General features: G+C 39.5%; 1 protein-coding gene and 1 long non-coding RNA gene across 2 annotated transcripts; both read right to left on the reverse strand.

The window, feature by feature from the left end:
- Nucleotides 1–16953: 16953 nt before the first annotated feature.
- On the reverse strand, nt 16954–18449 carry LOC124172335 (gastrula zinc finger protein XlCGF17.1-like). The gene has a single exon (XM_046551778.1). It carries the CDS (start codon nt 18282–18284, stop codon nt 17184–17186), a length of 1101 nt encoding a protein of 366 aa, XP_046407734.1. The 5' UTR covers nt 18285–18449; the 3' UTR covers nt 16954–17183.
- A 3058-nt stretch (nt 18450–21507) lies between these two features.
- On the reverse strand, nt 21508–22155 carry LOC124172487. Its single transcript, XR_006868176.1, has 2 exons — nt 21759–22155; nt 21508–21569 (listed from the first exon to the last, which is right to left on the reverse strand). It is a non-coding gene; the product is annotated as an uncharacterized LOC124172487 (long non-coding RNA).
- Between the last annotated feature and the right edge of the window lie 1908 nt (nt 22156–24063).

Genomic DNA, 24063 nt, shown 5'->3' on the forward strand with positions numbered 1-24063 from the left:
AGAAAATGTCCTTGACGTCACATCCGTCCGTTAGTAATAATATTTTCCACTCCTGGGAGATAAAGTCGACATTGTTATTATCGCTCCGGCAATTTCGCCGGCATCGGCAGAAAAACAAGTGACTGTGGAGGTGATTAAAATATGTGATAAAGAGCGAAGCCATAACAATGATCTATTCTTAGTCGCGCAATAATCGGGAAGGAATGTTGAATCATGGTATTTTTCCGTACGTGGAATGCGGGGAGCAAGAGTTGCTAGGGGAAACGCAAGCGTAAACTGTGGTGTTTCACGCCACAGGAGACTTAAAAGGGTGTTGAGAAGTACCATATATTCGAGTGAAAAAATTTCATTCTCATTTTTTTGTCGAAATTTTTTTGCTACTTGGGATGCTTTCCAGGTACATTTGAATGGGCAGTGGTTCTTATAGTCAAACTGCACATCACATAAACATCTCCTTACCTAGTTTTTGCTGCATGGAATAGGGTGGTTTCCTATTATTTTTAATTGCCTGAATCGAAGGATTATTACTCGTGGAGTACGTATTTCACGCATTTAAATTTTTTAATGACGATATCTATTTTTCGCGCTCAAATGAAAAGTGAACAATTTCAAGCGCGCGATATCGCGACGGGTAAGTATGAATGCCGGGAAAAGCCTGTGTGACGTATTTCTGGTTTTATCTGCCGTCGTTCTGGTTCCCGCTGCCGCAAGTGAGGTGACCTTGGGGCAAGGATTTGAGCGCTGATACGACCAGGGATACCGCCTTACAAAGAATATTGGGGGGGACCAAACCGAGAATCTTTCCACGGGAAGTAGTGAGTTTTAGGTTTTTTAAACATTTTATAAGAGTCATATGATCAACATTAGAACCCTTATAACTCGAATCTCGATATCTGGACACTCGGGGAGAATCGACAAGCCTGAAACATTTTTTCCTCTAACTCACAACGAATTTTTGAAGGGGCTCGGGCCCCCTCAGGCCCCATGGAGTCGGCGCCACTGGATACGACGCAGGATGCTAGCAGGTAGCAGGATACCCTGCTAGCAAACTACGAAAACGAAGAAAACTTTCCGACTATAGGCAGTTTTAATAGGTGATTATTAAGACATGTTTCTCTACACTATATATAATATTACACTAATGGTGGGTAATGAATCGCAATCAATACCTTTCCTTTTCTTTGATGAAGGAAACTACCCTATTGAAGGAGTATACGAAATCCCCTGCGGAAAGTGCCGGAAGAAATAGATCGGGGAAGCGGGCCATTCGACTGGGTCACTCTTCAAAGTCAGCCGTAGCGGAACACGAAGCCACCGGACATGCGATCGACTTCGAAAAATCAAGAGTCATCGCGAGGGTGAAACATTTTAAAACCCGACTCATCCGCGAAACACTTCAAATTAAGAAGAGATACCGGATTAAGAATTAGCAGTACTTACTTGGAACCCAGTCATCCGCAACATTTCGTCATCTTCCCCCCAACAGTCCTCACACCCTCCGCCCACCCCTCCCACCTGAAATATACAAAAGGCAGAAAAAACCAAATCACAGCATCATTCCCTTGAAAAAGTGACCAGCAGTCGGTCGCGAAACGTCGAGGCAATCTCCATTACGACACGCGGCATACTCCCCCATGTCAATCTCTTTTTGTTTAATCACCACGAGCCGCGAAAGCTTCGACCAAGTAATTCGGGGCCGTCCCTTGCCCTTCTTCCCTTTCACCTGTCCTTCGACGATTGTCTTCATCGGGCCATGCCTCGTAATGTGGCCAACTATGTTGTCCCTTCTTTTGTTTAGGGTTTTTAGGAGGCTTCTCTTTTCTCCCACTCTTTTTAGCACTTCGTCATTACGTACGCGGTGGATCCATTTCATCCTATTTTGGCATAATCATCCATTTTCAGCGGAATTCCCCAATATGGAACTGTTTCAGACACATTAATTTTAATTCATCTCCTTACTGTGACTCAATTGCCATCAAAGTTGCTCGTTATCTTTTCATTTTTACAACAAACTAAACAATTTAAATGGAAAATTCTAAATGGAAAAAAGTGAAAATATGTTGGAGCATGCTTTGCCGTATTTCCTAGTTTAAGAATAGGGTGGTTTCCTATTATTTTTATTGCCTTAATCGAAAGATTATTACTCCTGGAGTACGTATTTCACGCTTTTAGATTTTTTAATGGCGAAATCTATTTTTCGCGATTAAATGAAGAGTGAAAATTTTCGAGCGCGTGAAAACGCGACAGCTGAGTATGACTACTGGGAAAAGCCTGTGTGACGTATTTCTGGTTCCAGCTGCCGTCGTGTGAGGTGACCTTGGGGCGAGGCTTTGAGAGCCGCTATGATGCAGGCTGCTAGCAGGTATAGAGCGTTCCACATTTAGTTGACAGTATGGGCTCTTATGGAAAATCGTTTCCCATGTTAATGTCCATAAGGCCGGGAGCGCGGTGTTGTCATTAATAGCACGAAGATTAACGTTGCGTTATGCACTGACTAAAATTGCATTCTTATGTGAAAAGAGATACTGCATTTATTGGTGCCAATAGGTTTTCGATAAAAATTATAACAAAAGCTATAAAAAATATTTCCTTAAATCTCCGTTAGAAACGTGTATTTTTTTAATTAATCTTCTTCTCGCAATTTTTGCCTGACCGTTGTTTGTATTCAAATGAATCTTCTGCACAAAATTCTTCATACTCTTTTATCTTTGATGATCTTCACCTATTTTACAATGATTGAGTTAAAATGTTGTTATGCCGACGTAACACCCTCTAGGACAAGAAAATTTTGATTTTTGCAAGGTAAAAAGTAGTCGCCTACTAACATACGTTTTATACGTCGTAGATCCCCATATGCTGCGTATCAAATTGGAAGAAAACTACAAAGTTATTTTTAGTGAAAGAATCATTAACTTACATCAATTCTGAAGGGAGCTACAAGGTTTTGTTCATAAGAAAAAATATTACGGCGCCGGGCCGGGCTTCTTGGTTTTTCTTGCGCGCAGGGGAAAACTCTCGGGCGGAAAAGGAGCTTTTTGTCAATTAATACTATGAAATATATAACTATTTGTTTGATATCCTGAACAGAGAATGCTCATGCATCGTAACAGCAGTGTTTTTATTTCAATGCATTGATACACGAAAGCAAGCAAATTTTAACGGCTTGGAAAAAAGACGCAAATTTCGCCTTGGGTGTTTCGGCCCCGCCGCAGAAACCAAGATAGAGAATATCTCATAATCTGTGCGAAACACTACCCCTTCCAGTGCATGTCTTTTACAAAAGGGGGCTCGGGTTTTTCCTCAAGTTCCGTTCATAGGGTACCATAAAACATTTGCACCAGAAGCGACCCTAGCGGAAGGGGCCGGGGGAAGAATTTACGGAGGCGTTCAGTTTGTCGTTGCATTCTTTTAAGTGAACAAGTTTTGTGTGGTCTGCTGAATTTGAGAGCCGCAAAGTGTTTTTTACACTTATCTCTGCTGTAACTTGCCCAATCACCATGTCTGATACAAAGAAGAGGAGAAAAGGTGAGAAGCTCAGAAGCCGCGAAAGACAGTTGGTGATCAAAATCTTCTCGTACTTAAAGAAATCTCTCAGCATTAGTGAGGCCTGCCGAGAAACTACGATGGCTACTGGGTGCTCGGAGTCCACTTTTTACAGAGTGAGAAAGGAAAGCTACCGTGGTCCATTGGTAACTCCTTCAAAAACTAAAGAAATTAGACAGCCTTACAAAAATTCGAGAGCAGTGATTTTCGACGATTTTGTGAGATCGGGAATTAGAAGGAAGGTACATGAATTATTCGTGAAAAATATTCCTCCGACTTTAAAACCCATCATAAACTCGGTAAATGTGGATAGTGATCTCCCAGATTACAAAAGAACTACACTATATCGTCTTCTTTTGGACATACGCATCGTGTACGAAAGAAGGGGGAAAAGAAGCATATCCTCATTGAAAGGGATGATATTATTCGTTGGCGGCACAATTATTTAAGGCAGCTAAAAAAATATCGTCACTTCACAGTTCGGCGTTGCGTTGACGCCTTGGCTAGCTAGCCAATCAGAGCCCGTCTTTGAGAATTGATGACGTCGCGTCTCCAGCTCGCTGCGTCGTCGCAGAAAAACTGAACCTGTCGGATTTTCTCTGCGTGAAGGCGGCAGTACGCCGACGATTTCCGATTGGTGTTTGTTTCTGGTTATACGAATATGCAAGATTATCTATAATGGGAGTGGCAAATGCTATTTATTTCATTATTTACTATTATTTTGAAGTGTTCAGCTTAGATGTTTCGTATATTTCCTATACATAAGACGAATGTTAACCATAAATTAGATTACAATCACTGAGGAGCATAGATTAGCGTAACACATACCCATAAATGGTATCACAAGCTAAGTACAGCGTGAGAGGTGCTTGTTGGTGACTACGGTCGTTTAAATTCCATTTTATATCCAATGATTGTACCCTCATGATCTACTCAGAGCTATTTAGATAACATGACTAGGAAAATCTGTTTGAACAACAGTTATCATCAATAAATATTCCTGATAACATTCCACGTCACTCATGTTTATTGAGTGTATGTAATTAGCTATTTTTCGAATATTCCGAGTTAGGAAATAAAATTTAAAGGTCATGATAATGCATAGGCAAGGGCCATCACTACATGCATGATTATAGACTTTATGGTCGCCATATTAACTTCAAATACTATTTATAGTTAAGAAGAACATTTTAAGAAATGAAATTGTGTAAACATGAAGAAAACAACATATGTATTGTGCGTTTGGTTCGAAATCATAAGATGATATGCTCACAGGCCGATTTTTAGGAGCCGACGCTTTTTGCCTTTCATTTGTTTTCGCAACGCAAAGCCACAGAGTATACTCTGTGGCAGAGCTGTGAAGGGCTCCAACTTGCTGCGATAAGTTAGCTCCCCCCCCCCCCCCAAGTACGCAAAGCCGAGCTATGAAGGCACCCTAACACAGGACGATTGTACTCACAGACGAAACTTGGATTAATGTTGGACAAACAGTGAAAATGACTTTGCGAGACAAACAAATAGAAACTCCGCGTCAAGCTTTCTTTGCTGGACTAACTATAGTTGTATATAGTATACTGCGCTTAAGGCCCCCACTTCCTGTGGAGGACGATTTGCAATTATACATGCAAGGACGGAAAGAAGGGTTCATAAAAGGAGCATCGCGTGTGTTTCTGTACAAAAAGAACTCGGTGGATGAGCATGAAGAAATGGATTGCGAGTGTTACGAGAGATGGTTTGAGCACTCACTTCTTGTAAGCCTACCGAAGGTTCAATTTTAGTGGTAGATGATGCCTCTTATCACTCAAGGAAATTGGAATCCTTGCCTACAACAAGCTGGAGGAAAGAGAACATTAAGGAATGGTTGGCTGGTAAAGAAATGAGCTTTGATGATGACAGCTTAAAAATAGATCTTTTATTTACAGTAAACCAAGTACGGGAAAATTTTTATAATTTTAAGATTGACGAATTAGCAAAGGAATACGGCTGTACGGTTCTTAAATCACCACCGTATATATCATTGCGAATTAAGACCCAATCAAATTGAGATAAATCCAATTGAGATGGTTTTGGCTCAAGTGAAAAATTACGTCGGCATGAAGAATTCAACGTTCAAGAAGACTGAAATGGAATAACTGATAGCAGAAAGCTTTGATACTATTACTTCGGAGAACTGGAAAAACTATGTTGAGCACGTCAAGAAAGTGGAAGAAGACATGTGGCGTGCAGACAATTTGCAGGATGATGTAGAGGAGTTGATTGTTCGTCTGACATCGTCTCCATCATCTCTGTCGACATCGTCTTCAAAGGAGGAGCCAGGGCCACAGTCAAGCACATCCCGCTGCGTGGAGGGAGTGGAAAATCTCTCCTGATTACGACGCTCGTGTACTATTAATCCTCAGGCAAGTACTCATTGAGATTTGAAAGATTATTGCTATTAATAATTTATCTGCGTCACAAATTGCATCATAACGCTTGTCATACGAAAACCAATAAATAAAAAAGAGAATTAAGCCTAAAAAACATGAGCACTAGCCCTAATAGGTGCCTGTGTTGGAAATGCGTTAAATTTCTTGTATTAAATGTTGTCAGTAATGTTCTTTACTTGCCTCGTCCTTAAATTTTGCTGGGTGAAAATAATTCTGATGGCAGTGAATTATTTTACTAACATAATTACGCATACATTAATTATCGTTTCGTTTTCATCGCGGTTATTACGTTTTATCTCCTTGCATGAGTCGATAATGTTTGGATAAACTCTGATATGAAAGAAAATTTCAAATACATGATGGATGGTTTTTCAAGTTGGACGTTCCATGGTTAATCATTGGAGTAAAGGAGAAGAGTAGTATTAGATTCGGCTGCTACTCATTCCTGACGGTCTATTCGATTTATCCTTGAGTTTTTATTGACGTTCTCCGAAAATTAAGGCACGAATGAATGCATGGAAGCAAAATATCAATAAGGTCATCTTTCTTACAACACACATCTTACAGCTTACGTCAGTGGAAATAGACGTTTCGCTTACAGTAAATTTTCATGATAACATTTAAAAGCCAATTATTCGTCTGATATAACCATCTTAATCTTATACAACCTCACCTTTCATGTAATATTAGCCAAAGCCAAAAATACTGCATAATATGTAAGGAATAGAAATTTAGTCGCATCCAGAAGTCACGATAAATTTTATTATCCTTAACTTTATTGATTTCTTTGCATTACAGATTATTCACTATTCAGCTTGTGTATTGAATAAGTACCTACATAAAATAACATTAGACTTTTCCTTTTATATTGCAGTAAAGGTATTTTAGTTACGCTAAAACATTTCTTAATTCACGCCGTTTTTCGTGCAATCCCAAACTCCTTTTTAAACTGCACCATTTTGGCGCTCTATTATGTGTGGTTGCATACGCTATCTGGATGCCTGCCGGCGGACCGGAAGCTTGGCAATACAGTTCTCCATAAGGCCCGTACTGTCAACTAAATGTGGAACGCTCTATAGCAAAGTACCCAGCGAGCAGGTAGCGCTAGGCTTAAATAAGGATTATTATTCCCCTATCAAATGAAGGAAACTTTCCGACCTTAGCCAGTTTTAATAAGTGATTATTAAGACATGTTTCCCTGAGCACTGTGCCTCATGCATGTATTGGTAATCTTAGACGATGTAAAACTCCTATCTACTCGTATGGAAACTAGGTCCCTGTGACGTCACGTGGAGTGGCATTGCATGCGCGCCAATTTGGACTTTTTTCAAATGCGGTTAAAATTGACCATTGCCAATAGTCTAAACTGGGATTTCTAATAACGAAATAATTTGTATATTATGAATGCACTAATGGTGGGTAACAAGTCGTAAGCAATGCCTTTCGTTTTCTTTGATGAAGGAAACTACCCTATTATGGAAACTAAATCCCTTTGAGAAGCAGATGTGACTTACACTAAAATGGCCCTCACAAATTCGATAGCAGCCCATTTCTTAAGGAATGTGCTGTCTCCTTTCAGCGTCGTACCACCGCCTTTTTCGGTCTCGCTCACTTGACTCATCAAAAAAAGTACTTTTCTGGTATTTTACGAGAGGTATATTCACATCTCGGCACAAAAAAGTGGACGTATGGCTTCCACCCACTCATTCAAATTATCCGTTTGATGTACTATTTATTTATGCTGGAAATAACGCATTCTTACCATGCACTCCTTATGCAAGCAGGGAAGATATCATGAGGCTCACACGGCGTCACCAACATGGCGTCGCCCTAGAAATACGTTTTTGGAGCGGAATTCAAGTTGCAACTTCAACTGAACCAGTGGCGCCGACTCCATGGGGCCTGAGGGGGCCCGAACCCACCCAAAAATTCGTTACAGATGTGAGGAAAAAATGTGCCAGGCTTGTCGATTTTCCCCGGAGTGTTCAGATATCGAGATTCAAGTGATCAGGGTTCTAATTTTGATCGTATGAATCTTCTAAAATGTTAGAAAACTTAAAATTCACTACTTATAAAATTTACCGGGGCAAGGTCCTCGGTTTGGGCCCCCCCAATATTTTTTGTAAGTCGGCACCCCTGAACTGAGCTAACTAAACTGCTCTAGGGGTGATTATCCAGCGCTCAATGGTAAACTTTGGTGAGAGCCTTTCTTACACACATTGCATTTTAAATCAAACATAATTTTTGAGTGTGTAATCCCTTCTATATTGAGCATTGTATTCCAATTCACATAAGCAAAAGCCTTCTCTAGGTCTACAAACACAATTAGTGTACGTTTGCACAATATTTCCATGCATTTACATATATCCCTAAAATGCAAGAATCACTCGCTCAACTCCCTTTCCTTTCTAGGGTATAGATATGCCTATCCGTAAACCTGTGTGTCCCTTGAAAATGGAACCTAAGCGTTGAAACCGGTCGGATGGTAAAATTCTCATGGAATTGTGCAGTCTTTTTTTCAAGAGCACTGGACTTCAATAAGAGACAGCAAGTTTTATATACAAATAATTCCGTTGCCTGTGAGTATGGAAACACCTCTCTGCGATTATAAATATTGGTAGAATTGACTTATACTATCCAGAGTAGGATCACTGCGCATTGTTTCTGCGCTGAAAGTTTGCCCAATAGAGCTCTGGACACCTATCAAAGTAAAGACCTTTCTGAAAAGTACGTGTAAATATTAAGCTAAGTGGTCTAACACTTAGGCCGTTTAATCTTGCATTTTTTATTTCGAGCATTTAAAATAGCTGTCACTTGCCATGCAAGAAGAACGTAATTCGTACCACTGCCATCTTGAATGACGTCAGCTCATGCAAAAGTGTTGTTCGCGTCCGTGCGCATTACTGTAGAGGAGGTAAAGAATTAGTGATATTGTGGATATTATGCCGTTTTTGTTGTCGTACGTATTTCGTCGATTTGCAGAAGTACTGCATTGTGCCTATGTGCAGTAATACTAGTAGAAATGCCTCTAATAAGTATTTTCACACGGTCCCCCAAGATGGTGAACGACGAACTGTTCGTATGAAAAAGTTCCGACGAATTTCAGTTTCTTGATTTATTGGTACTTACTTATAAAAATCTAATATCATTAACTGAAGTTATTCTCTCTTGAAACTAGGGAAAGACTGGAGTTAACAATGTTAGAGTAACTCGAATATATGCTTACAAAACCAAATGAATAAGTACCGCAGAACCCTACAGCTCTTTGATAGGTAACAAATGTAATAATAATTAGCGGATAGTTTTATCTCCTATATTTTTGCTGCAGGTAAAGAATGTAAGGAACAGCAACAGAAAAGGGGATTTTTTTATCCCATTAAGTTACTTAAAAGTGAAATTTTGCGCAAGTGGGCTACTTCGAAGAAGTTCCATATTATATTTTCCACACTTCAGGAAATACTAATTGTTAGGTCTATTAAATCGGAGATTTCACCACTTAAAAATTTCATCAGGTGGTTCTACACGAATAAATAACGGGAAAATGTGTTTACCTTAAAATGCCAAATAAAAAAAAAACATTACCACTTAGAGTAAAGTCTTACGTACCCAAACTGGCTTTGTAATTCTTACACGAAAGAGTCACAACTTCTCTTTCGCCGCTCTCCTCCAAAAGACGGGCTTCAACAACATAGGCCTTCGATCGAACCTAGGAATACGAGCACGGACGATGGATTCATTTTTATCACGCTTAACTTGCATGTAACCTATACCATCAACGCCGTATTCTTCTCGTCCGACTCTATGTGAAAAAATGGATTTAGAAACGTTAAAATCAACTTATACCATAAGAAAATCAATTTCCAATCGTGGCGATATACTCACCTAGCCATCTTCACTCCCCGCGTCTCAGAATTTATGTAGTTACTATTTCTACTTATGAATGTAAATATTGAGGCAGTTGAAATTTTAGGCAAGGTTCTCGCGTCTCCCTTATCGAAACTAGGATCCATGATGCCCACAGAAGCAAAATAATATCCCTAGTAACTTTTTCACTCTTCGGAAAAGCACGTCACGGCGATATTATGTACACTTCTCCAAGTGAAACGCTTACGAAGTCTAAGCCGATCCGTGCTTAAGATCTTGCAAATCCGCCGAACCCCCATGGATTTCATAGTACCGCCGCATGGTTGCATGAGCTGACGTCATATTTCCCTCAGCCAATGGAAATACGTATTGAGGTGGGAGTGTCTGCTGATGAGAAAAGCTTCATTTTCTTGCGATTAAAAAACATTCCATGGAAAATTATTACATATAATAAACGTTTTACTTATATATTTATCCTTGTAGATTTTTTAGAACATATTTCAAGGCAAATTAAAATTTTGTCCAGAGGTCTATTCACTTACGGTGAGGCAGCAGATGTTACAAGAAATAATGCACATGAATTTCATGCAAATGATCTTTTTTGAGATCATTTACTGTGTAAAACGGTCATATGCTTCTCCAGTAGATTGGACAATTCCCACAAAATATGGAGAAAAGATGTGAGATGGTGAGGTTTAGAATTTCATTCTGCCATTGATAAAAAACAGACCGAAAGAGAACAATTACAAAATTAGGTCTTCACTTCACCACCTTAACCTTTCACAGTTAAAATAACATTATTTGTGAGGTAGTGTATGATGCTCTAAATAGCAATATATGTATAATGCACTACCCTGACTGAAAAAAACAAAAAAGCTTATGATTCCATTACATAATGACAACTTCAACACTCAAGAATCCGTGCATAGTGTATCCTAGTTCAAATTCATTCGAAGAACAAGATATAAGGCCCACCATACACGTTCGGTTTGGCCTAAAGACCTGGACTGTACAGTCCCGGTCTGAAGGCAGAACTGATAGTGTGCGGCGATGCCTTGAGGCGGATCGTTGGCCGAATGGGAATCCAATGAGGACCGGCCTCAAAGCCAAGCGACCTTGAGGCCGGACTTCATTGTTTACCCATCCGGCCGCCTTCCGGCCGACAATCTGCCTCAAGGCATCGCCACACACTGTGAACGTGTATGGTGGGCCTGCGGCTCCGGCCAAACTGCGCAGTCCCGGCCTCAAGACCGGGCCTTGAGGCCGGGACGGAACGTGTATGGTAGGCCTAAAGGTAAAATAATCTGTCCTCGAAAACACAATAATAGAATTTTATTATGAAAGTGTGGGGTACAAATACACAGGGTGCATCTTTGAAACATTAATTTCGTGGAAAAAATCTGAAACTGAAATGTTAAAAATATCTCCATACTCTCTACCTCCCTAACTGAAACGTTCATATAAAATGTCAGGAAAACTAATACATTGTGTGTAATATTCCAAACCCTGCCGCGTGAACGGCGGTGAAATATACAAGAATTGCCATGAGAAAAAATTCCCCTGGACCGGGAATCGAACCACGGACCTTTGGCTTTCCGGGCCAATGCGCAGACCACTACGCTACCCAGGTTCTTTAATTCGGATTAAACGGTATAATTGCCAAGGGAATTAAAGAACCTGGGTAGCGTAGTGGTCTGCGCATTGGCCCGGAAAGCCAAAGGTCCGTGGTTCGATTCCCGGTCCAGGGGAATTTTTTCTCATGGTAATTCTTGTATATTACATTGTGTTTCAGATAGGGAGGTAGAGTTCCCTGACATCACCCTTCCTTTACCCTTCTTTTCCCCACCATGGGGAAGTTTATTTTTATCAGGGGAACAGCATTGTTAAGTGAAAAATATCTGAAATTGCAAACACTCAAGATGTGAAAAAATTGGGTCTGAAATGATTGTTATTGACAAACTTATTTGGAATATCCTTCTTCAAAAGTTGACTAGAACTTCACTTGAGCCAGTGGTGTTTACAATTTTAAGTTCTTATTCAAGGGATGAGACACTGCAATTGCAAGGAGAATTCAACGGAGGGGGAAAATGGGGTGCCTAAAAATAAATTGCAGTTTCTTGTCCCGAAAATGAAATACCACCATCGAGCATAAAATTCTGGTAAATATGCGTAAAATGGGCCAGATAAATAGGTAAAACATGGATTGGCAGGGAGAAGGTTATGAGCTCAATGCTATAACAAAGCTGCAAATAATATCTTTTTCAGTTTTTTTTATTTTCTGTCCAAAGTTTTTCAAACATCAAGTATCAACAATGGCCGAGCACTGAGCCATTCCAGTGCATCAACATTTTACTCTTGTTTTTCATGCATTGAAAAATAAAATTTCTCATTATTGTTATGTTGGCAGCCTGCGTGCTGTGAGTAGTGTTATGTTGGCAGCCTGCGCGCTGTGAGTCATGTGGGCAGCCTGCGCGCTGCTGAGTGTTACGTCCGGGCAGAGTGCTGTTCGGGCGGTTGACGAGTTGAGAGAGGTCGCAGTCATTCGTTACTCATGTCTGTGAGACCCAAAGTGAAATAAAGTCTAAAAGCCAAAGAGTAAGATTGTTCTTCTTGTAGACAGCTTCCTTCGACATAATAATTATATTCATTCATATTTCACATATATTTCAAAGCAATCTACTATCTTTCACTCTTGTAGGAATAGACAAACATGCCTCCAAGTATGCATAGTTTATTGTGGTTCAATTATCATGATTTCCAAGAAAAATTTAACACATTTGAAACTGAAAAACTAGAAAACCCAAGTACAGCATGGATTCAGAAAAAAAGGAGATCAGATGAGTTAGAGAGATCAGTAGATGATGACAGAGAAAGATCTGGAAAGTGTTGGTCTCCAGTTTGAAGTGCCACTCCAATTCTGAGTTTAAAACATAAATAAAAACTGATGGAAATAAATGGAAGTGTTATATTCAAATGTCTGATATTTTGCTTGTAAATATTATTCATGACATCAATTTCCTATATTCTTTCTTACAACACCTTCAAATGCTTTCTTTCGACTTCATAACACATAATTATCCTTAACATACAGCCGGGAACTCAACTGGCTCATTGCCAATTGATGGAACACATTTTCCAGGGCATTGTTGGGAATTCACATGAACATGAAATTCTCTACACTTCTCAGTGGAACTTATTTAAAGGCACAACAATATCTGGAGACGTTTGATAAACCAATGCCATTCATTTTCATTTGAATCAATGGCTAGCTCAATTTACTTAGACATAAAATCCTATCATATCCATTATTATTCAAAATTACCAATAATTTCCAAAATACCACCCATTTTAAGCATCGACCCCACAGCAGTAATGATAAATTCAATTTGAGATAAATTGCAAACCATGAAGCATATGAAAAAATGAAGTAAGACTTAGAGCAAGACACTTTTTAATAAAAATTACAGACAAAATGTTTTCATCATAAAGGTTGCTTCATCCCCACCTGCTTACCTAGGCTTGTATTCTCTTGTGATGCCAGGCTGCGACAAAATGGAAAGTGAAAACACAAAAATACATGATTCAGTAACTTCCACATGGCATTATGTCCATAGCCCACCATCGCTAATGGGTACCTCCTCATTGTTTCTTGTGTAAGACAGAATTTAGTACGTAGCTTTTAAATAAAAATTAGCATGAGGCCGATTGAGAGCAATGATGGCATAAATATAAATCATCCTGTCCATGAGCAAGCATGACATGCGTGAGTGGGTGGTCCCTCACTCATGTTTATGGAAGAGGTAGTCAGGGTCAGTGAAATAATTTGCACGCAAACTTCATAAATAACATTTCTATTCTGTGCCTGTGAGAATGTGTACGACTTGGGCATACAGTGAAACCTGCCTATAGCGGAAGCTGAGTTAAGTGCAAACCTGTCTTATTCGGAAAATATTGTTGGTCCTAGCGGTCGCTATAGGGTTTTATGTGTATTCAGTGCCCTCTGTTTAACGAAAACTGTCGAATGCGGAAACGGAATTGATTCCTGGGCGAGTTTCTGGGTTAAGCGGAATTGTAGAAAACAATTCCAAGGAAAATTTTTACCCTAAGGAAATGAAATTCGAAAATATTCTGTTTAGTCCTCTCCCTAAAAAACAATCCTTAAAACGGAACCAGCCAAAGATGTCGTTCGTTCTCTATGGTCTACGTCAGGGGTCTCCAATTTACTAGGCCACGAGGGCCACATTCCAAGATCCAAATCGCCCCGCGGGCCGGATAGCAAATTTGCAGATTACTGAAGTATTCGATGCCAACGTCTACTGAAGTATCCGATACCAACAAACAGTAGAAGGCCACTTTGACGTGTATTAAAGCACTGCAATGCTCCTAGCGGCATCTCACAGAGTTAAATGAGCGAGAATCACGTGGTACTTGAAATGAGTGCGCGGGCCAGATGAAAGCCCTCTGCGGGCCATATTTTGGAGACCCGTGGTCTACCTCATTGTTGATTGACATCACACCGCGCGAGGGACTCAGGCAAATATGACATTAATCTTGACTACAACACTTCCACGTCTCGCTAAACCTAGCGTTAACCCTCCTCTAGTACCCAATGTCCCTCTTAGTTTCGTTTCACGTACATTTCGTCAAAGGCCCTACAACACTCCCCCCCTTTTCCCTCCCGTCACCTATCTCTTTCTTAACAATTTTACTTGCCCATGTCTGCATGCTTACCTTCCCTCCAACTCGTAATACCCTCTCCTCTCTCTACATACACAAACATTTTGTGCAGCCTTGCTTGCAACCGAATCAGAAGGAATCATTCTCCTACATGCTGCTGACAGGGGAAGACTACAACACAGAACGCTAAGAATAAGAGGAACTGCTGATTGATTTCCGCCATGCGGCGTAACATATTAATGCTGAAAAATAAACTGGACTTGATCAAGTGTTTTGAGGGAGAAAAGCTCTTCGTGAGGCAGATAGGTACATGAGAAGGGTGGAAAGACGCAAGTTTACGAAACAATCAAGGAAAAGGAGGAAAATAAGAAAGACTTTGAAAGGGGTAGGTCCTTACAAACCGCTTTCTTCATATCCCATGCCACAATATTTTGCAAAACGACACACCATAAAATAATTGTTGTTTCTGTCCATTATTTTAGGCCTGAGTTTACATTGAAAGAGGAAAACACCTCTCTGCGAATAGGAAGAATTAAACGTATTAGTTTGGGAATGGCTTGTGTGAGCAAGATTGAGGAATATTCCATTGTCAGGTCCAATAGTGCAAAAAAAGGCAAAGGAGTTTGCATTTTATTTAGGAAAATTAGATTTTAAACCATCTAGTGGATAGCTACAGAGCTTCAGAGCAAGACGCAATATTGTTGGGAGCATTATTGTTGGTGAGTCAAACAAAGAGGTTATGTAAACCGTAAAGGAGTTGAACTGCATGGTTCAAGTTTAAATTAAAGACAATCGACCATGTGATATATATAATGCGGTTGAAGCGAATGTTTTTAGGTATCTGCCGTCTAAAACATTGTGCGCAAAAGGAGAAAACTGTAAGGGTTTGTATGTATTTGCGAGTTCTATTTCTTGAAAATGGGGCATAAATGGAAACAACTGTTACATATACACTTCAGTCAGGGTTAGTGAAAGAATATGCACAGAAAATTCATGAATAACATTTCTGTCCTGTGTGTGGGCACGCGTATGATACGGGTGCTATAAATGTAACTGGGGCGGGCGAGATGTAATGGAATGACACCCTTCTACTGCCACCGGGCTGATATATCGGCCCTCACTGGTTGAGTGTAAACTGCCAGGGGCGGATTTATCGGCCGAAATAATTTCTTTTTTCATGATTGTGGCCTTTTCAACGGCTGTAATTTAAGTAAACTCCCATAATCTATCTAACATTATAATATATAAACATATCTTAGTAATTGGGGAAAAAATATAGACGTATTAAATAAAATTTAGTAGGTTGGTAAAAAATTTTAAGATCTGAAATGTTGCAAATTCCGGAAAATAGCCCCGGCAGTCTTCGCACATCCCACCCCAAATGGGCCGGCAGTAAAAGGATTAATGAATGATTCATTGAATCTAATTCTGATGCATCAAATTAGGCTGCTTTTTCCAGAGAACAATGGATCAATCACTACCTGAATATGTGCATAATACGGGTGCTGTAAATGGGTACCTGTAAATGTAACTGAAGCAGACGAGATGTATAGGAACGACCCCTTTAATGAATGATTCATTGGCTTGGAGTGATTCATTCAAACTGATTCTGATTTATTACATGCGGGTGCATTTCTAGAGAACAGCTCCAATCAATCACTATGTGAATACTGTCCCTCTCCTTTGTGTGTCTGCTTGTGCTTTCTGAGGTAACTAGGAAGACAGAAACTACTTACGGCAAATGGTGTACGATTATGGTTTCCCTTGTCTGCGAGTACTCATGAAATTTCTGCTGTTTTTAACCCTTTCGAGACGACGGAGTTTTCGTCTTAGCACAACTGCTGTACTGAGCCCCAAGAGACTCTTCTTTCTCGTGGTACGGAGCATTTTTGGAGGGCATTCGTTAAGAAGGGTCTCGCTTAACCTTTTTTGGCCCCTCCACGCTGGGACTCCACATTATCTCGGATTCCAAGGGTAGTTGTGATCCCTCCTTTCCTGGTTTACGACCATACCTACGGCATAGGTTCGCGGTCAATTTATGTGTTTAGCACATGGATAATTGTTGCTAGCACGTAAATAGCAGACTTTGAGTTGAATTCCCCATTTTTTTCATTGTTGAATTTTAAAGGAAGTTCAATATTAATGTATTTAAAGCAGCAACAATTTACATGTTGATGTTTATACATAACTCGAGATATAAGTTAATATTTATCGTAGAATTTCGTTTAAAAATTGTAAACGCTACTCAAAAGACAAATAATTCAATCCTTGGTTTATTTTTCTTGAGAAATGAACAAATATTTATTTCGAAAACTGACTGGATAAACAATTGTACGACCGCGGTCCCTTACCGCTAAGAGGGGTAATAAAAGGCGAGAGGTCAAGGTACCTGCTCCCGGATTCCGAGGGTAAATCCTAAACCCCGTAGGGTTGCGTCCCGAGACAAAGACGACGTAAACCCGCGACGGCCCTAAAAGGGGGAGAGATTGAAAACGTATATATACGGCTTTTGTTGTCCTGGCCAGGAAATTCTCACACGTAAATATACGCCCGTCGTCTCTCGGGTCAGGAAACGTCCACATATACGTTTATAGTAGGGAAAAGGTTAATGAATAATTCATTGAATCAATTATAATTCATCAAATCAGGCCGTTTTTTCTAGAGAACGACGGATCAATCACTACCTGAACGGGGTCCCACTCCTTTATGCGTGCGCTTGTGTTTTGTGAGGTAACTACGAAGAGAGAAAGACTTGTGGCAAATGGTGCAGGTAAAAGGTTTCCCTTGTCCGTGCGTGCGCATGTGTTCATTGAGGCTACTGATCTTTGGGAAAGACTTGGCACACAAACCACACGGATAAGGTCTCTCGCCGGTGTGTGTCCGGAGGTGATCGTTAAGGTTGTTACTGTACGCAAAAGTTTTGGAGCAAACGCTACATGAGTAAGGCTTCTCCCCGGTGTGCGTTCGCATATGCTTCTTGAGGTAACTCCGAAGGGCAAAAGACCTTTGGCAAACGCCGCACGGGTAAGATTTCTCCCCCGTGTGCGTTTGCGCGTGGCATTCGAGCTGATAACCCTGGCTGAAGGACTCGAGGCAAATGCCACACACATACGGCTTCTCACCAGTGTGTGTACGGAAGTGTACGGCTAGGTAGCTCTTTCTGGAGAAAGACTTTGCGCATTCACTGCATGAATAGGGTTTCTCTCCACCATGCGAATTCATGTGCAAGGCGAGGCGCCTGTGTGTTGAGAAAGTCTTGGCACACACGCCGCATACATGAGCTTTCTCTCCTGCATGCGTTAACGTGTGTTGCTGGAGTTCAGAACCGTCGGCAAAAACCTTGCTACACACGTTGCACGAGTAGGTTGTCTCACTTGTGCTAGCACACATTTGATTGCTCAAGTTTCCCATACAAGAGGAGAGCTCGGAGGTCCTTCTATGAGTACGAGTTTTCCCATCTCCAACGACACTTTCACTCTCCTGTCTCACACTTTCCCTCTCACATATTCCTCCAGAGATATCCAAAACAGGCTCATTTCCTTTTTGCCCCAGCACTTTTAAAGTCTTGGAAGTGGATGGCTCACAAAAAATACTGTATTCTTCACTTGATACAAGGGTCTTGAGAGACTCATCTTTCCCCATAGATGATTCTGCTTCAGCGTCTGATTTGCTGGTGCCAAAATTAATTTTAAAACCTTGTCCATCATCAGAAATGGAGGAAATTGTTCTCTCATCAGCAGGTAGAGTACCACATTTTTTCAAGCCTCTAACCATCACATTCCTTCCTTCCCCTGCATGGGATGTTCCCCCCTTGGATACAATGAGTGGTACAAAGGCTGAGGTAGCAATACAGTTATTGCTTTGATCAATCCATACATAACTTTGTGGTAGTAGATATGAAGTTGACTCTTCTTGCAGAGGCACTCTACTAGGATCTGGCAGCACTAGAAAATAATTTTACATTACGACTATAACAGTCAATCATGAAATTTATGACTCCTTGATCATATTTTTAAAATATCCTGGACAGATAACCTAAGCAGCTGGCTAGATAGCAAGAAAGCTGCGTTGACTCTTTTGCCAGTTTCTACACAGGTACAAATGGTGTCATAAATAATCTCAATACTTAAGTAAGTTTTATAAAAAATAGAGTTGTACATCAATTCATATCTGGCTTATAAATGTTTAAGAAAAAAATAATGAGGCTGCTTTGAAGATTTGCTAGTTTACAATACAAGACGTGAGTTAAAAGATTTTGTATTTTCCTGTTACATTCCAAACTTGATACTTAAAAATGGCCAATTAATATTCTATAGTTGAATATTTCAGAATGCATTATTGCAGATGTCCCTAACAATACTAATGTCAAAATTTAGAGGCATTTCTGATAGGCATGAATGAAAAAAGTTTAGTATTTACACCTTCCCTGTGTGCCAAAGCTTGATGAACCCAAATATAAAATTCAAAAATCATTAAAAAATGAAAGGTAGCTACACAACGGTACAGATAAATCTTTTTCCTTTTCCATTAGCATGTGAACTAAAGAAAACATTAAGTATGGACGGATGAATAATTCAGGATCTTCATCCTTCACCATCTGTTGCAACAAGTCCTCCAACTATATATTTAATTTCTAGCCCTTTAGAGCACTCACCCGCAGCCTGCGTCAAATCCTCATGGGCCATTGCATAATTCTCCATTGGCTCTGCATTCCCTAAAGATGTAGACTGAAAGTAAACATCAAAATACGGATCATGCAAAGCAGGGGTTTTAGAACTAATCAGGAAATGATTACCCACAACTGATTTAAAAAATATTTAAAAAAAAATTAAAATTTCCTCATGAAGAGTCTCTTTGCAAAATACAGTAAATCCTCTTTACATCGTAATAGACGAGACCAAAATTTGGGAAATTTGATGCATGGAGGTTCACTATAGAGAGGCTTCAGTGATAGGCACCATTTTTTCATATCCTTAGGAAATGAAAGGCACCTCTGTCTTTTAAACCATTACATTTATGTGTTTAAATAAACATGTATGCATTAGTGCAGCGGTTCCCAAAGTGGGGGTCGTAGGCCGTTGGGAAAGGGGTCGCGAGATACTAATAATATGGTGAACAACGTACTTAAACTTGGACGACCATTTTTAGGGGGTCGCGGCTAAAAAGAATGAGCTGAAATGGGTCGCGGAAAGAAAAAGTTTGGGAACCGCTGCATTAGTGAACATGTATTTATTATTAAACGAGTCGATAGTCGCTTGAATTCATCAAGCGGGTTCGAGAGGGGGGTGGGAACATGTTTGTGTCATGCGTGATCGACTATTGGGTCCATAAGTTGCTTAAAAAGGGAAAGAAAACACTTACAATATCCTTTTAATAGATAAAATAGACGGCTGATACGCTCTTTCGCTCTCAACAATACTTAACGTCGTCTTAGTAACCCCGATGATATAAGCGTTAAGACCGTTTTGAATAGAATATTTACGTATACGAATACGAATATTTACGACGGATGCACTTGTGAAATATCGCCGATTTTTCGTATTTATACCCTTGTCCTAGAATTGTAGCTTTTCTCTTTCTGACTATGAAGATTTGAAGCCAACATACTTAAAAAAATAAAACAGCTTTTTTTACTATCGGACTGAGACCAAGGTCGCGGTCCGTTTCACGCTTCAAGCGATTTGAAGCGACACCGCTCTAAAGGCCGGTCCGTTTCATTCCTTCGCTTTGAAGCGCTTCAAGCAAGACGGTGAAACGGACCGGCATTTAAGAACGGCGGGCATTTCGACTTAGGTTGCTAGGGAGTTGTTGAATGAAAGAGTTTGTTTATAAACATGTTATCAATCAGACATCTCGATCTTACCTTCAATCGCACGGAAATGGAATGTTTTTTCCAATTGCTAACAAATATTCTTGATGGCGAATCGGATACGAGTGATGACGCTAGTACAAGTGAGAGTGAGGAGGAATTGGGAAACGTCGATGAGGTGGATTTATTAGTAATTTATGCCATCAAAATGATGGAGGCGAGGGGAAATCTGGCATTGAAGCCACGGATTCTATCTTACGTAGAAAATGTGGTGGGGAATTACAGTGCACTAACGTTCTCAAGTAATTTCAAGTATTGTCATTGATCAGCCTGATCTTATTTAAAATAATAAATCAATCGTGTGGCGAGCAATGCAGCTACCGTTCATGACGAGCGGGTGTTAAAAATAATCACGGCTCTCTTACATTTGAGCCATCAAGAGGAATCCCTTCCCAATGATACCCACATCATTGCAGACTCTGCTAATGGAATCAATGAGCATTTGATGGTACTATTCAGAGATTCAGTGATTTTACGGGTCTTGATGCGAAACGAAAAGATGAACTACACTGCGGGATGACTTTGCATCAGAAACTCTTCAATGCTAAGTTTTCGAAGTCTCGAAAAGTAATAAATGATAAAAAAGTAAGAGACAAAATGAAATTAATTATATGTGGAACAGATAACGGTATTCATCTTGGCTTGTTGTGCGCTCCATAATAATTGTGAAGAAAGTGGAGGCGAAGCGCCCGATGTAGCTCCAATTGACGTAGAAAGAGTACCGATTAAATTAAATGAAAACATAATTAGGATGAGAGGAGTGAATAAAAGGCAGATAATCATGATTATGAATTACCTCAGGACTAATTACATTTATATATCTAAGAAATTAAATACATTATAATTATAAAACAATAACAAATTACAAGAACTTATTATAAAAATGCATTGAAACTCTTCTTACTTATTTCATATCAATTACGTTAAAAATATTATGAAAACCCAATCAAAAAATGTCACTGATTTAAAAAAATTAGTTTCTTCATCAAATCTATCACTGTTCTTTACAATTCCATTTTCTCCTCGGGCCTTTGACGCTTCTCTTCATCTAATTTTTTCCCTCTCCTCCGTCGCATTTTTTCTTTCTTCCCTCTCTATTTCGCGCTCCCGCTTGTTATTTTCCTTTTCCTGGTTGATATTTTTAATGAACTCCTCAATTATTACATCGACTCGCCTCTTCTTTGGCATTGCTTGGGAAAAATGAATTGATAGAGATCACCACAAGAAATAATGTTACTTTACGGACTTCTAAGCTAATTAATTCAATAAACTAAAGTATCGTCACAGTAAACACACTATTAAATAGAGACATCATAAATAACTATAACGCTAAAGTCATTAACATCTCTTGAAATATTTCATCGTTTGTATTCACTTACTTTCTGCAGATTTTGATGGCCCTTCACGGCATGGCGGCTTCCTTTAACCGATCGGGCATGCACATTTAATATTATTTTTCTCTCCATTACTTTCAATTATTAACCAAAACCTTTCTCAGCTACGATGGTAATGTCTTCTATTCCACAGCTTTATTTATTTATCTCACCAGTGCATAGTAACCGTGATAATATCATGGGAAATTGGCGCAATTTCTCGAATGATTGCAAACGATATATCGCATTCGCTCCAAACACTTTACGTAAATGCTGGGGCGTTTGGAGCTATAAAAGTTGATAATTTATGCTCGCTCCCGGGCCCCACCTCCTGTGCTTCAGAGCCCTCCAAAGCGTGAAACGGACCGACCTGAGGCGCTTGAAGCGTGAAACGGACCGCGACCCAAGTCAATGCACCAATACCCAGCCGATCAAGTTAATCTCGAAGACAGAAATCCAAAAAGTGCGGATCTATTAAATGTTATGACCTTTCAACCGAGAGAAGCTCAAACGCTCTGTCCTCAAAAATCCAGCATTCGCATATTCCTTGAGGTTTATTTATAAAAATTCGACAATTCATACACATCATAACTGTTCATCTATTCATAAATTTATGAGCGCGGAATAATGTGAAAGATAGCTATCGCCTGGCCAGTAAATTATTTTCACAAACAGCCATAAAATTAGCTATTCTAAAACCTGCTCTTATTTGAGAGGTGGGAGATGGCAATATGAACGCGAAATATCGGCACTCAAAAGTATCACCATGGACGAAAGTATTTTTTATTAACAATACACATGAAAATAAATGTTCTAAAAGATATTTTTATTATCACTGTATAGATGGTGCCACCAACGCAAATCAGCGTAACACGGCTTTCATAACAGGTCGCGGAAGATTTTTTCATAATCATTACATATTCACAGCAAATTATCTTCGCCGAATTAACTCAATTTTTGGTTATGGCATTCATTTGTCGTGACGCCTTAAGCGAGCTTTATTAGATATCGATTCCCGACTACTTGAATCCCATATAATGTTAAACAGTCTTAAACGATGAATTACGTGAGGGTGTAGTCTCCGTAACCCCAAATTTCAGCGTTGGTAAAGAAGTATGCGAAAGGCATAACATATAGACCCTACGTATGCTAGAAAACGCAAGTAATTATTTTAATAGCAAACTATCCGTAATTTCATGTGTCAAATATAAAAAATACATAAATAAGTTAAGCATTTTGAAATGTAATGTATGCAAACGTCATTGAAAGTAAAAAAATAAGTCAATGTTTAAACCAAAATAATGAATTGGTTACGCTTACGTGTAGTAGAGTTGGTTTACCAGACATCAACAAACACTTCCAGCCTTAGCAACCACTTCGAAATCCTTAATGAAATCGTACGTAAAAACGATATGAGTGTATCGCCATTTACTTTACATTGAAATTAAATGTCGATATAAAATGAAAACTATGGTTGCCATGAAGCCCTAATTATAAAGAAACATTTATATTGCCAGTCAGGTACTACCCTGAAAATTGCGGACAGGTACGGTCAATAGCAAAGGAGAAAATGAGACCTATCGATATAAATTCATATCGATATATTTTCATAAGGAATCGTTACCCATCAAAATTATTTACATTTCTGCATAGAACTTTTCTTTCTTACCAAATTATTAAAATTTATATCCCCGTAACTATGTAAATAACTCAGAAAAAGGGATATATCGAATGCACACTTCCATCGATGATAACATCGGTTCTAATCATTGAATCGGCTTGAATTAACTTTTATTGGATAAAACACATTAGAAGTTGTATTGTGTATGATTTTCATGTTCAAAACTTGATTAACAAAAACGTTATTAGCGAATAAAGCGTAACTAAGGAGATTCGTATCGATATAACTCGCACATGAATCGATCGAGCGGAATGGCCATCATTTCAAAAGTTGACCTTTTTGATTAAAGTATTACCCTAAAAATTTCATTAATCTAGCTTGAACGGTTGCTAAGATATTCAAGGTTGTATGCCCCACAAAAAAATGGCGACAATGATTTTTCGCGTGCAGGATGTTTTTCGGAATTTTATTATGAATAAACAAAGATGGTTACGGGAAAAGTAAGGTAGATCGTGAGGGTACGAAGTACTCTCTACGGTTTTTCTAGGAGATTCCAAATTTTTGTATGGCACATGTCTCAAGGCCGAAATCCGAATTTGAAAATTCGCCCATCACGACAATGTAAAATCGAAATCGTTTATTCCTCGGAATTGTTTCGACATATGAAAATTCCAAGATAGCCAAAAAATC

Source organism: Ischnura elegans, assembly GCF_921293095.1.
Source record: "Ischnura elegans chromosome 13 unlocalized genomic scaffold, ioIscEleg1.1 SUPER_13_unloc_1, whole genome shotgun sequence".
In the NCBI taxonomy this organism is placed as follows: domain Eukaryota; kingdom Metazoa; phylum Arthropoda; class Insecta; order Odonata; family Coenagrionidae; genus Ischnura; species Ischnura elegans.